The following is a 13,774-nucleotide window of genomic DNA, read 5'->3' as shown; positions in this document are numbered from 1 at the left end:
TAAGACCTCGGAATTAAACTGAAGGGCAAAATGTACCCTTCATAGGGAAGGGCCCTGACATTTTCTCCCTCCTCAGACACTTGATGCCTTGTCCAAGTGTGGGAGACATGACCTGAGGAAGAGATGAACCACATTACTTTCTTTGGAAGGATAAAGCCACTCAACAAAATTGCTCCACAGTGTGATGGGATGGTGGCCCCAGGAGAGGCAGAGAGACTCAACTCCCCCAAAATGTCCCAGACAGAAAATAATGACATTCTAGACTGCACTTCTGACCATCTCTCTTCCTGCAGTGATGTAACGGTTCAAGCCCCGGAGAGGACCTAACGGAGAAGCCCTGCTCTGGACTCTCAGGCAGGAGTTAGAATCTAGATCTGGACTCTCCAAGATGGTAGCCAGTGGCTACTTAAATTTTATTTATTTTTAAATTTTAATTCAATTTTTTTGGCTGCACCGCACGGCTTGTGGGATCTTAGCTCCCGGATCAGGGAATGAACCTGGGACCGGCAGTGAAAGTGCCAAGACCTAACCTTTGGACCACCATGGAATTTCTCAAATTTCATTACATAAAATTGGTTCATTTCCTCAACTGCACCAGCCACATTTCAAATGCTCAACAGCCGCATATGGTGAGTGACTACCACAGTGAACAGGACAGGTACAGAACGTTTCCACTGTTGCAGGAAGATCTACAGGCAGCACCAATTTCTGCATGGCATGAGATGGAGAGAGGAAGGGTGCGCATGGAGAGTTCCACACTATCATTTCAGCGGGGACATGGCCATGACCCAGGAGTCCAATGTTGTAGTTGGAGCAGTGGGTGAAATGTCCCTCCTCTTGGCTGAGGACCAAACTGGGGACCAAATCCACAGAGCCAGTCTTCGGGAGCCAGATCAGGTTCTTCCCCAGCTTCAGAGGCCCTGTGCGCAGCCCGCTTGGAGGGCCGCGGGTCAGAGTTTAGCTCAGCATCTGCCCTCTCTTCTTACTTTGTCTTGGGCAGCCTGGTCCTGCTCCAGAGCTACACACAGAGCCACACCTCCCAGGCCCCAGCAAGCTCCACCCCCAACACTCTCCTTGACGGCCCATCCCCTCCATCCTTCCCAGCCACTTCCGGAGAAGGCCCCGCCCCGTCCTGCCCCGCCCCGTCCTGCCCCGCCCCCTGACCACCCCGCCCCGTCTTGCCTTGTACAAGAGCTACCTGGCTTATGATGGATGTTGCCTAATGAGCCACACTTGGAGGTCACCTTACTCAGATCCACTGGTTTGTAGACTATTTGCACCTGGAGGGGAGAGAGAACGAGAGAGAGTAAAACAGGATTGATTTTGCTGGGAGTGAAACAGTGAAAATCAGCAGGCCCTGCTCGGACAGCATTTCCGGTCTGCCACGAGGAACTAGCACTGATGGGAAAATGTGTTGGAATTCTGCCAACCCTGCCCTGGGAGTGAAATAAATGGAGTGCCTTCGATCCCATAGGACAAGGACCCTCAGAGAAATACAGGGCTACCTCTCCATTGGACACTGGTTTGGCAAACACACGTGAAAAGGTCATTATCTTTCCTGACATGAAATCAACAGATCGCATTCAGTGACGACAGAAAGAAAGAAGGGGTCCGTGTGTGCGGCAGCTGAAAAATCTTGGCAAAGCAAGATAGCCGTGTCTGCTGGGCCTCTGAGAGCAGAGGGCGGGGTGGGGTGGTTAGGAGCACCTTCTCCCAGGAGAAGCTTCACGAACCCCAGCACCCCAGAGCAGAACAACGATTGTCAGCGAGCGGGGAAGAGCACTTCGGCGACCCGGGAAGAGTGAAGCGCCAGGCTGCGCCTGGGCACACAGCGCCCTGGACAGTTAGGTTCTTTACCGAAAAGAGCAAAGCAACAGGAGCAGGACAGTCAGGCGGCACAGCAGGAATCACGGGTTTAGTGTCTCAAGGAGACTCAGCAGACGCACGCGGGGAGGCCTAAGGAAGGGCCCCAGGGCTCAGAGCCGGCCTGAGGGTCCAGCATGTGGCCCAGCCACACAGCCACCCCCCAGCTGCCTGGAGGAGACACCCCCACAGGGACCCAGCGTCAGCAGAGGGGGTCTCCTTGAGGAAGTCTGCACAAAACCATGACTGTTGGGGCCCCTGATGGTCACGGGGTGACACGTCCCTTGTGTGAGGTCACCTGAGGACACAGGCCAATCACCACTGAGCCAGTGGGCTCCTGCTCCCCGCCCTGGAGTTACCTGTAGAGAGGAATGGCCTCCTGCCCTAGAATGGGTTTAACAAGCACATCAAAGAGGAGTTTTTACTTAGGTCTAAATCATCTGGAACAACCCCAAATTACGTTCATCAAAATCATGTTGGCATTTGTCGATTACTGGCAGAGTTGATGGAGGCTGACCAGGGGACGTGGCCTGTGTGCCTAGGTGTGGGAAGGGAGGCGCGGGGAGCCCGCACCTGCGGGGTTTTATGAGGGGTTCTGAGCCTGCGCTCCAGGTGGGGTGCTGGAGTTGGGGGGACAGGGAGCTGTGGAAACTAGCCCCTTTCCTCGCAGGAGCAAGATAGCAAAGGCTGGTGTGTGCGAGGCTTCCCTCTCCTCTTTTCAGCCTCAGTTTGGCGGCGGGGGCGGGGGCGGGGGGGGTGGGGGCGGGGGCCGAGGGGAGGTGAGGGTGTAATCAGTTGCGGTGGAGGAGGGTGGCGCTGTGTAGAAGGGAGAGCCTGGATTGGCCGGGAGGAAGGGGGGAAGGCATGATGGAGGGGGAGGGAAGGGGAGGGGAGAGAAATGGGGGAGGGGAGAGAAATGGGGGAGGGCGGGGGAGGATGGGAGCCAGGACAGGAAGGGCTCAGGCGGTTGAGGCTGGGTAGGGAGGAAGCCAGGCTCCGGAGTGAAGCCGGGAGTCAATAAGGAGGCAGGGAGAACCGCGGGAAGGAGCAGGGCCTGCCTGCTGGGGAGTTACATCCAAGCTGAGGAGGGGCTCCCTGCCAGGCCAGGGGCCCACAGCCCCCCAAGCGCTTGAGGCTGACATTGCGCAGGGACTTATCACCCTCAGCCACCTTTCACCAGAAGAAGAGCTATGACAGCTCCTACTGCAGCGGTCACGAGCCAACATCTTGTGGCTCTCTGCTGGGTCCCAGGCTAGTCCGCCAGCCCACAGAGTGCAGGACAGACGGGCGGTTCTCCTGGGGAAGTCCCTCGAGGTCTTAGGCACTGCCCTCCCAGCAGCTGGCATGTACCCCCTCCTCCAAGCTTCCGCTGGAAACTGCGGTCTGCTGACTGCGGCCGCTGGACCCCACGCCTCCAGCCCCAGCAGCACAACCTCCCATCAGCCGACCAGACACGAGTTAAACCGGAAAACACATGTCTTTCCTGCTCTGGCTGAAGCCCGCTTTCGGCAGGGAAGCCAGGAGTCAAAGCTAAAACAGCAATGTCACCCAGAGCCCGTGGTCAGGCTGGCAGCGGGTGCAGGTGGGGGCCCCACCCCTTCTCTTGGCAGAAGACAAGGTGGCAGTGGGACAGGAGAGCAGGGACGGGGGGCACTGGGCAGGGGGGACACTGAGCAGACACTGGTGAGGGAAGCGTTAGTGAAGCACCATGCAGCAGCCTCGGGGAGAGTGCCCACCACTCCCGGGGCCACTGGCAGAGCCCGCCCCGGGTGCCCAGGGCGGGAGGCAGCAGCACATTGCAAGAATAAACCCTCAGGTCTGGATGTGGATGATGTATGGGTAGAGGCTGGGCACTTTCTGGACAGAGCACACCCCCCAGGGCTTCCACTGTCTTATAAACCACCCTCTCCCCAGCGCTGCCAGCTGGGGACCAGATGCCTGCTCTCACAAGCCATCCTTTTCCCCAGGGGTGGACGTCAAAGGGGCGTGAATCTCCTGCTCCCCAGAATGTTTCAACATTTGCCTACGGCCGACCAAGAGAGGCTGGCAGAGCAAGAGGGCTGTGGAGAAGGGGGGCCGAGCCTCAGGATGCCGAATCTGCACCCAGTTTGGTCACTTGGAAGATCCCGCCAGAGCTGATCAAGTGGGCAGGCAAGAATGAGGATGCCAGCCCCAAATCTCAGGGATGCATCCAGTGGGGACGCAGGGAGTCCCCAGGGACACCTGGAGGCAGCCAAATGTCAAAGGGCTCCAAGCAGCATTTCTGTCCCCCCTCAGTTGCGGGCCGCTCCCTGTACTTTTGTTGGGTTCTTTCGCATCTGGAGCTTCCGCCAGGGGTGGAACTGGTTTCAAACAAGAGCCAAGAGGCTTACAAATCAGCTCATCCCTTGCAGACCTGCAGAAGACAAATGGGAGCAGAACCTGGTGGCCTCTGCTTGTCCCGAGGCAGGACTGTAAAGACCTTGGTGTGGCCCAGCTGTTCCCAGTGGAGCCCCTTGAAGTGAACCTACCCAGGTGATGGAGGAGGTGGTGTCAGAGCTCAGTCTCAGGTGCCACCACCTTCAGCTCTAACTCACACGGGCTGTGGGGCTCCCCGTGACCGGGCGTGACAATGGGGCTGGGAGGACCCCGCTTCCAGGAAAGGGTCGGAGGACCAGTCACTCGATCTGCCCGTGCAACAGGGCACCCCTCCTGGACCCGTGGGTGCGGGGCGTCTGGGCTGCATTTACTTGGGGACCTGGTAGACTCTGCACCTGAGCATGGTTTATTCTATGCAATGTCTCGCAAGTACAAACACTCATGCCACTTCTCAAACCCGGAACCACAGCTGGAAAGTGTGACGGTACTCACACTGCCGCCTCCTGGCACGTGTTTGATATTATCCTTTGAGCCACACTTGGACTGGACGTTGCTAAGATCCAGCTTCTTATTAATTATCTGCACCTTTGACAGCCAGAAAAAAGGATGAGTGACACACCACACCCAGACGTGTCTGCCCGCACAAACACACTCACTGCCTGGCTGCAGGCCTGGGGAGAGGAGGGCAGGCTGATTCACACCTCCCTGGGGAACATTCCAGAACTGTGAGTGGTTGGAGATGGACCCCACCTTACAGCCCTGGGCTTACAAAACAGATCATCAGAAGTGGCTCTTCCCTTTCTAGGAGGATTGCAGTAGGGCGGCCTCCCCGGTCAGAGAGCACCTCAGAGGTGGGGGTCCACCAGGTTGAGATGGAGCAAATGCTCAGTCACATTATTAAATGGATAAATAAAAGGTCCTCGCTGCGGCCTCACTCACACACCTACCAGACCCATCTGAACATGCACCGAGACCTTTACCTGGCTGTTCTCGAGTCTGTAGGCACTGCAATCTCCTGCAGGTATATTGTTAAAATCCCAGATCCTACTCCTGACCTTAGACTCTCGGGCTTCCGAAAAGCTCCCCTGGTGTTTCGTTCCTGTTCAAGAATCCCTGACTTCATGGGGAGGGCACAGGTAGATTTATGGAGAAGGTAAATCCAGACCCCTTCAGGGAAGGCCTGTGTCTCTTGGGAAGGCACGGTGAGTGCCCGCCCTTCCATCCATCGGCTGGTCCTCGGCCATGAACCCCCAGGCGCTCAGAGGGAACAGTGCTCCCAGGCACCCTTCCCTAAGTTTCCCTGAGCAGGTGTGGGGATGGTAGAGACCATACTGTTTTTCTGCGAGGCTCCCTTTTTTCCAGGTCCCATGGAAAAAGTGTGAGGCTATTAACATTCGGCGGGGGGGGGGGGGGGGGGGGGCAGACTTTTATCCCATTGTCTGTGTATGAATACATAGAGGAGGCGAGCTGAACTCCACGATTTGTCTTTGTCTTCGAGAGCGGTGATCCATCATCACCAGGGGTCCCTTATCAGGAGGCTCAGTATTTGCAAACAGGAGGCCTTAGTTTTTATCGATCACAGGTATGAACAACTGCCAACTAAAGTTCCCAATGAAGTACCAGCACACCCTCTAAAATTCTGGAAAAGTGGCAGTTGCTGCTGGGGGGCCCACTAGCCCTGAGGCCGGGGGTGGTCAGAGCCCTGGCCTGGCTTATCTCAGGAGAAGGGTTCCAAATCTGACCCTAGAGCCGGCCATCAGGGGTCCACAGGTCCTCAGCCAATGGAGGAAATAAGGACGTGATAGCAAAAGTTATCCATCCTACCATTTTGATATTAAAATGACCTTTTCCTCCAGTAAGATTTAAAAAATGACTTTCCCTTCATTAAATTCTTAATTATTAAATTACATTGGTAATAGATAATATTTATTTTTAGTATCATTAACCTGGCAAGCTAAATACAGTAATTTTCTCTTAGGCTCCATCCCTGTTTTTTCCCTTAATTTCATTGATCTGGATTGAAAAACCTGGGAAATAGATATCTAACCCACCTCTTTGTTTTCTTTTATGTTCCTTTAAAGTAAAAAGCTGTGTATGTTTTTCATTAAGTAATAAAACTATGTTCTTGAAAAACAGAGGTTCAAGAAAAGTTTTCTGGCTACTCTAACACAACCACTACTGCATTTCCTTATACTCTTGAACTCTCATATATAAAAATAAAACTGCCACTGTAGACACATAAATGTATGCCTATATATTTTATATCTCTTTACCAAGTATTTGCCATGTTCTACAGTCATCAGAAGCATTAAAAAAATGTCCTATTCCCTTTTGTGTTATCTATGCTATCAGATATTTATATTGATTTCATGTTAAATAATACAAACAGCCTCACCATGGACATCGTTCTACAAGGAGTTTTTCCCATTTTGCGGATTATTTTCATAGCACAAAGTCCCAGAAATACAATTTCTGGGCCAAAGTTATAAATACTGTAAAAACCCCACACACAATCCTCCAAATGGCTTTTTAAAGGGTCAGATTAATTTCTCCTGTGAGCACTGGTGAGACAGTTTCACTATATTGCCACTAGCATTGTGCAATTAAAAGAAATTTTTTTATTTCCTTGATTAAAATAAATAGATTTGTATTGTTGGCTTATTCTGCATTTTATTATTAAAATTGTTTCTTTGTCCTTTTTTGTTAGTAGTTGTGTTTATTTTTCTAGCATACAAATGCTGATATTTTAATATACTTCCTTGTAATATTTCTTCCTCTGTAACTTCTCTGGGTTTTTGTTTTTTGGGTCGTGTCACGGGGCACCTGGGATCTTAGCTCTCCACCCAGGGATCAAACCCGGGCCCCCTGCACTGGATGCGTAGAGTCGCAACCACTGAACCACCAGGTAAGTTCAGCTTCTCTGGTTTTTAAGTGTAAAAACCATCCTTCATCTAGAGGCTGGATGAATACCTAATTCCATGTCACCCTTTTTGCCTGCCACCTTACTGATGGAGAGGCCATTTAAAACCCAGAGAAGTTCAGTGACTTTCTCTAACCAGAGACAGAATCCACACAGGAATCTAGAGCTGGGTGTTTCTGCGGCCATGGATACCTATGTAACAACAGTTTGCCTGAGTTGTCCTCAAGCCTGTTGTCTCATAAGCTAAATAGAAACAAGACTCTCTAGGTGAACGGTGATGTCTCTCCTCCCAGCAAGGAGACAGTAGGCGGCACCTCAGCCCGGGCTTGAGCTGAGATGAGGAGGTGGAACAGGTTTTCTCACCTGCTTCATAGGGAGTTGCTGTCACCATCTGCATAATGTCTTTGAATCGTTTTGTCCCACCCTCAAATTTCAAGGAGTCCCACATGCACTCCTGCTTTGGGGATCATTTTTTTTTATTCATAACTTTCCACCAAATAAGTTCCAGAAGCAGACTTGCCTACTTTCACAAGAGAACTGGAGCAGTTTAGAATTAGAAAGCACATACACACACGCACAAAATAATAAAACAAGAAAATTGAAAAGACAGTTAAGAGAAGGGGAGGTCATCAGGACTGACAATTATAAGGCTGATCATTACATTTGGCTCTGTGGAGAAGGAAATGGCAACTCCCTCCAGTATTCTTGCCTAGGAAATCCCAAGGACAGAGGAGCCTGACGGGCTACAATACGTGGGGTCACAAAAGAGTCGGACAAACTTAGCAACTAAACAACATTTAGCTCTGAGCTTCCGGGAAGGCAAAGCAAAAAGGGAAACGTGATGGGTTACATAACTCTAATCTGACAAAGAACACTGACCAGTTTTTCAAGGAGGATAGCCTTGTTTTCTGTACTAATCCTTACAAGAAAGTCATCAAATGACTCAAGAGACATAAAGCAATAACACAATGTGCAACAGACAGAGAAATATTTTCTCCAGGCTTCTTCTTGTTCCCACAAAAAAGGCAACAAACTTTTGTGGGATTTGGCAAGAGACATAAGGATATTTAGCAAGCAGGCCTGAATTACTGTTAGTCCTCAAATTAAGTCAACACCCTTTACAGAATGGTAGATTTACAGAAAGGAAAAATAAAGAGGGCAATGGTTGTCATTATGAAATATGGAATCCTGAAACTTAAGTTCTCAACTATAGTAAATATGTGATATTGAGCCTCAGCTCCAGGCAGACACTGCAAATAGCCAAAGGGAAAAGCAATGCTTTGGAAGCTCCAAATTTTGATCTAGAAGACCACTAGTCAAGGGACAAATTCCTGTGGTCAGGGTTTGACCCTGGAGGAGAGGTTGGGGTGGCATAAGACCGGGAGCAGATCCATTTGGGTTTACTCCATTTCCTGGAGAACCTGAAATGGTTTCAAACCCACATCAGATCTTGTTCTGGTTCTGTTTGGGCTCAGATTTCTCGAGGTGCTCCAGATGGCCCAGCCCTCCCTCCACCCTCAGCAGCTCCCAGGCTGCCCAAGTGTCCTTGGGCCTCCCCTGGAGGGGCCTGTCTCCAGCACTGTCTTGTGATGGGCCTGGCTTGGCTTCACTAGGGTCAACAGGCCCAGTGCTGAGGACTGGGGGCTGGGATGTTCTGGAGGGAGTCTAACCTGGGGTGAGCACTGGACACCCACAGCAAGCCTTCTCTTCAAGTCCAAAGTGGTCAGCTTGAGAACTGACACTGGAGATCAAATATTAGGGGAGTCATTTCCATAGACAGGGGAGCCTGGCGGGCTGCAGTCCAGAAGGTCAGAAAGAGTGGGGCACGACTGCACACACAGAGCGCCCCTTTGCAACTGTTTATACTGCTCCTTTAAACAGCGACTGACCCAAGACTCTTTAAAATGATGGAATTTATACAAGATTTTTTTTCATAAACACAGATGCTGTGGACGGGGAGAGATGTCCAGAGGGTCTCAAGGCTGCCCCCCAGGAGGGGCCCCGCCTGGTTCTGCACAGCCTGACACCTCAAGTCAAGTTCAGTTGAGTCCCCAGGCCTGATCCAGGACAAGCAAACTATCCTAGGTACAGACTCACTTTATTTACTCTGCATCGATGTTCTACACTTGTACTTTTAAAAACGAGACTTGAAACTTTGTCAACAAATGTAACAAATTTTAAAAACACTTCAGGGCTCCAGAGCCAGACACTTATAGCGTGCTATTGCCATCTTGTGGCCATCTGGAACATCGCAGCTCAAGCCTGTCCAAGCCCTGCAGTTCTGGTGAGTTTCAGGCCTGCCTGCCGGGCCTTTGCATCCAAGTTCCTGGCTTGCACATTCTGAGGAAGTGACTTTAGCTCCATCTGCTCAAAGCCAACCAGACCACCTCCCATGCTCTGGTCAGGACTCTGCAAGTCCCTTTTCACCTTGGAAACCACAAGTATCCCCTGAGTTCTCCTTACCTGGCCGCCTCAGCCCTGATGAACTCCTCCCTCACTCTGGGAGGTACCTGGGACCTCTGCTCTCCACTGACCCCCTAGAGAGGCTGCTGAGGTTGGTGCTGCCCTAACCTCGGCTGGGTCCACACTCACCCTCTTATCCAATACCCTCTCCGCGACTGACTGTGGAGCCTGAGGCTCTGCCGGGGGGTGCCCTCCACTCTCCATCCTATGCTGTCTGGACACAAGAGACCCAGCAGGGACCTCCCTCTATCAGCTGTTAACTCTCCAAAGCTCACATGTAAACAAACAAAGCTCCACCCTAACCCACACCCCTTAGCTACCCTAGCTGGTGCCAGTTTTAGCTTTATTTTGCCTTCGTTCTCAGGACTCCAGGTGCAGTTTCCCGGGAGTCTTTCTCAGTCTGTTTCCCCAGCAGTATATGGGTGGGGTGGAGGAGGGGGGGGCGGTGGCGGTTCGGGCGGGTACAAGAACTGTCCTTTTAAAGACTTGATGATGGTCCTAAACAAGGATCTGTCCTGTCTTCTCTGCTTTGTTGGTGATAATTGTGTGCAACATTCCACAACACAGGTGACCCTCAGTGTGGGGAACCCTCAATGGTGCAGCAGGCTCCTCCCTCCTGCATAAGCTTCCCTGGCCAACCTCTCCTTTTGCCCCTGCTTAATCAGCTCAGTGTCTCTCTCTCCTGCCTGGGCCTTGGGGTAGGAACTCGGCACAGGGCCTGGCACTCAGAGGTGCCCCAGAAATGCTGGATGAAGAAAGGGAAGATGGAAAGAATCAGTTTTTGATGCTATTGTATGCTCCATTTTCTAAATTTATTTCTGTCTTCTCTTTGTGTATTGTTTCTTTGCTTGTATTCTTTTTTCCCCACCAATAAGAGCATAATTTATATGCTGCAGTCAATTAAAAAAAATTAAAGCATTTAAAATGATGAATTCCTTCTAAGTATAATTTGGGGGCATTGCCACATAATTTATGGCATTTGTAACCAAGACACTTGGAAAAGGCATTTTTATTTCTAAACTGAATGAGCAGTGACAAAGGAAAATTTGATTTTTGAGCATTTGTGGTCATGTTAACAACATGCATACAATGAAGTTTGTGTATCACACTGAGGTTAGAAATGAGAAGCAATTTCTGCTTCTCTCTATTTATATGTATTTTTCTTTATGGACTAAATATTGACACATCTGAACTCTTAACAACAGATAAACGCTTTTCCTTACAGTTTGATTCCTTGTATTTGTTAATTTTTCCTTTTCAATTATATGAACTATGTCCTTTTATTGTTTTTATTTTACTAATAAAACATAGACATTTTACTAATATCTACTGTGACACTTCCAGTCACAACTGTATTTCTATCCAGTTTTTTTCTTTTAATTCTTTCTGATTACACTGCATGGCATTTGAGATCTTAGTTCCCAGACCAGTGGAAGCACAAAGTCTTAACACTGGACCGCCAGGGAAGTCCCTCCATTTTTTTTTCTAATTAGAAATGGTTTCACTATAAAAAATTAAGGAAGAAAGGTAAAAATAGAAAAAAAGAATCAGTCACAATTTCTCTGAGCCACTATTAGCATTTTGTCATATTTGTCTTCTATACATGGCTTTTATACAGGTGGTAGATATAACCTACAAAATTTATACAATTTTGTTTTTAACTTATAGTGTTTGCAAAGATAATTATTAATGACTGCAAATATTTTATAGTATGGCATCACTATTATCTCTAATTTAGACTTTTGAGTTGTTTTGTTTTGCAATTATTAATAAAGCACAATCTGCATTCTTGTGCATGAAGCTTTTTCTGAATTTAGAGCCTTCTTTCTTTCCCTGATTTTGAGTATACAGCATTTACTGTACATCAAGTGTGAAGCCAGAGGGACACAAAGATCTCAAGGTGACCTTCAATCTAGTCCAGAGGAAGGGGATATGAGATCCTTCAACAAGACCCATTGATTTAGCAGAATTAAACTGTGAAAACTATGAATAATCCTTTATTATATCCAAAAGGACTGCAGGGATTCCCACCCTCATCAGGATAGAAGGATGTTAATTTCGTATTGCTTACACCTGCAGTGGGTCCTTTTTGTTTTTTAGGTGTTTTAAATGCTGGTTCTGTGTGTCCGAACTCCCCCCTCTACGATCCCCCTAGGCATAGCACTGGGACAGACTCTGGGGAGGGGGTGAAGGACCTAGGGCCTGACCTGGGCTGGGTCTGAGTCGTCTGAGGAGCCAGGTGCTTGGAATCTGAAAATAGCGGCAGGGGCAGGACCAGAAGAGGGAAAAAAGAAAAAGAAAATTAGTCCCAGATCCAGGGCTCGTGGGAGGCTCCAGCAGTCAGGGTTGAGACCAGAGGTCAGTAGGTAAGAATTCAGGGACACGGGGTTTCAGCCTGGACTGCTGAACCCCTGGGAACGCCTGGGGTGGCCCCTCAAGACTTTCAAGGTTCATGGTAAGGCTCTGACACTAGGATTTTTTAAAAACAAGATCTGTTTTCTTTTTAAATTAAATTGTAGGTTGCACTGGGTCTTGGTTGCTTCAAACTGTGTGTGTGTGTGGGGCTACTCTTCCTTGTGGTGCACAGGCTCCGGGCACACGGGCTTAGTTGCTCCCTAGCTTGTGGGATCTTCCCAGACCAGGGATCAGTACCCATGTCCCCTGCATTGGCAGGTAGACTCTTATCCACTGTACCACCAGGGAAGTCCAGGCATTAGGATTTTTAAAAGAATCCCTCCCCCTCCCTACCCCAGATGATTCTCCTCTGCAGTCACAGGAGAATTGCTGCTCCTTCCTCCCCTTCCCAATTCTGGTGGATCCAGCTGGTTAGGTTAAAGTGGCCAAGTGATTACTTGAATTTTCCTTTAAAAGTAATTTTGTTTTGGACTCTTCATGTTCACTGTGGCAAATCATGAAATCAGAGAAGAGTATGAAGAAGAAAACAGACATTTTACATTTTTTTTTCCAACCAACAAGTTAGACCGATGTGCGGTTTCAGTCTCTGCAGGTTTATAAACTGGTCCTGTGCCTCCTTCTTCAGCGTGTCACCTACTGGGGAAGTCGGGTTATTCTTCAGACGCTTGAAGTGTTGTCCCTTTTACTGTATATGCTGGGCCGAATGAGAGGCCACAGGGACTCAGAGATCTCACAAGGACCTCCAGTCCAGTCATTTTTTTCTCTTAATTTTGGCTGATCTCGATCTTTGCTGTGGCACGCAGGCCTCTCCTGTTGCCATGAGCGGGCTCCTTGTGTTTCAGGGCACAGGCTCCAGTGTGCGCTGGCTCAGTAGTTGAGGCACACGGGCTTAGCTGCCCCGCAACATGTGGGATCTAAGTCCCCCGACCAGTGATCCTCTGCACTGGAAAATGAAGTCGCTCAGTCATGTCCGACTCTGCAAGTCCATGGACTATAGCCTGCCAGGCTCCTCTGTCCATGGAATTGTCCAGGCAAGGATACTGGAATGGGTTGCCATTTCCTTCTCCAGGGGATCTTCCCGACCCAGGGATCGAACCTGGGTCTCCCACACTGCAGGCAGACTCTTTACCATCTGAGCCACCAGGGAAGCTCTTGGAAGGTAGATTCTTAACCACTGGACCACCAGCGAAGTCGCCAGTTGAGTCATCTCAAGAGGTCTTCTGCATGGATAGATCCCAGGGACCTTTTTTCCCCTTTTGTTTTCTTTTTTATCTATTTTTTTTGTTTTTGTTTTTCCTGGAGATTAATCTGTTGATCTTTGTTGTTACGGCTCAGGTTTTCTTTGTTTCACACAGTTTTCTAAGTTTTGCATGGAATTTACGAGGATGCTGTTACTCCCCTCTCGGCCACTTCCCCACATCTCCTTCCCCAATAAACCCCAAGAAAAGTCATTTTTCTCCTTTAACTGTTAAGTCTGTAGCTGTGGACAAGCATCTGCAACCCTGCGGTACAGCCATAACCTGGGGCAGCCTCTCCCTTTCCATCCTAAGCATTGGGTCACTGGCCCTCAGGCCACTGGACTCCTCTCCCTAACCGACTGGGCCCGGGCAGCTCGGTGCGAGGGGTGGGTTCCTCCCTGCTCAGCCCTGTCACTGCTGCTTCATCAGGGTTTTGAGAACGGGGCCAAATGCCGCCCAGACCCTCCAGGCTGACCTCTGACGGGGTGCAGCCCGGGCTGGGGGAGCCGCTGTGTGA

At 49.8% G+C, this 13,774-nt stretch overlaps 1 protein-coding gene across 20 annotated transcripts in view; it reads right to left on the bottom strand.

Moving 5' to 3' along the window:
- Window positions 1-13,774, bottom strand: part of MAPT (microtubule associated protein tau) — a 122,123-nt gene that overhangs the window by 8,734 nt on the left and 99,615 nt on the right. For 14 of the 20 annotated variants that reach the window (XM_018065280.1, XM_018065285.1, XM_018065282.1 and 11 more), the window contains 2 exons: window positions 4,714-4,806; window positions 1,199-1,280 (listed from right to left, as the gene is read on the bottom strand). In XM_018065280.1, the coding sequence (XP_017920769.1) occupies window positions 1,199-1,280; window positions 4,714-4,806 (175 nt within the window). The remainder of the gene's footprint in view (window positions 1-1,198; window positions 1,281-4,713; window positions 4,807-13,774) is intronic. The other 6 variants (XM_018065283.1, XM_018065284.1, XM_018065289.1 and 3 more) reach the window with 1 other exon arrangement.

This window comes from Capra hircus, chromosome 19, assembly GCF_001704415.2.
Source record: "Capra hircus breed San Clemente chromosome 19, ASM170441v1, whole genome shotgun sequence".
Classification (NCBI taxonomy): domain Eukaryota; kingdom Metazoa; phylum Chordata; class Mammalia; order Artiodactyla; family Bovidae; genus Capra; species Capra hircus.
This window is presented reverse-complemented; position numbering and strand designations above follow the sequence as displayed.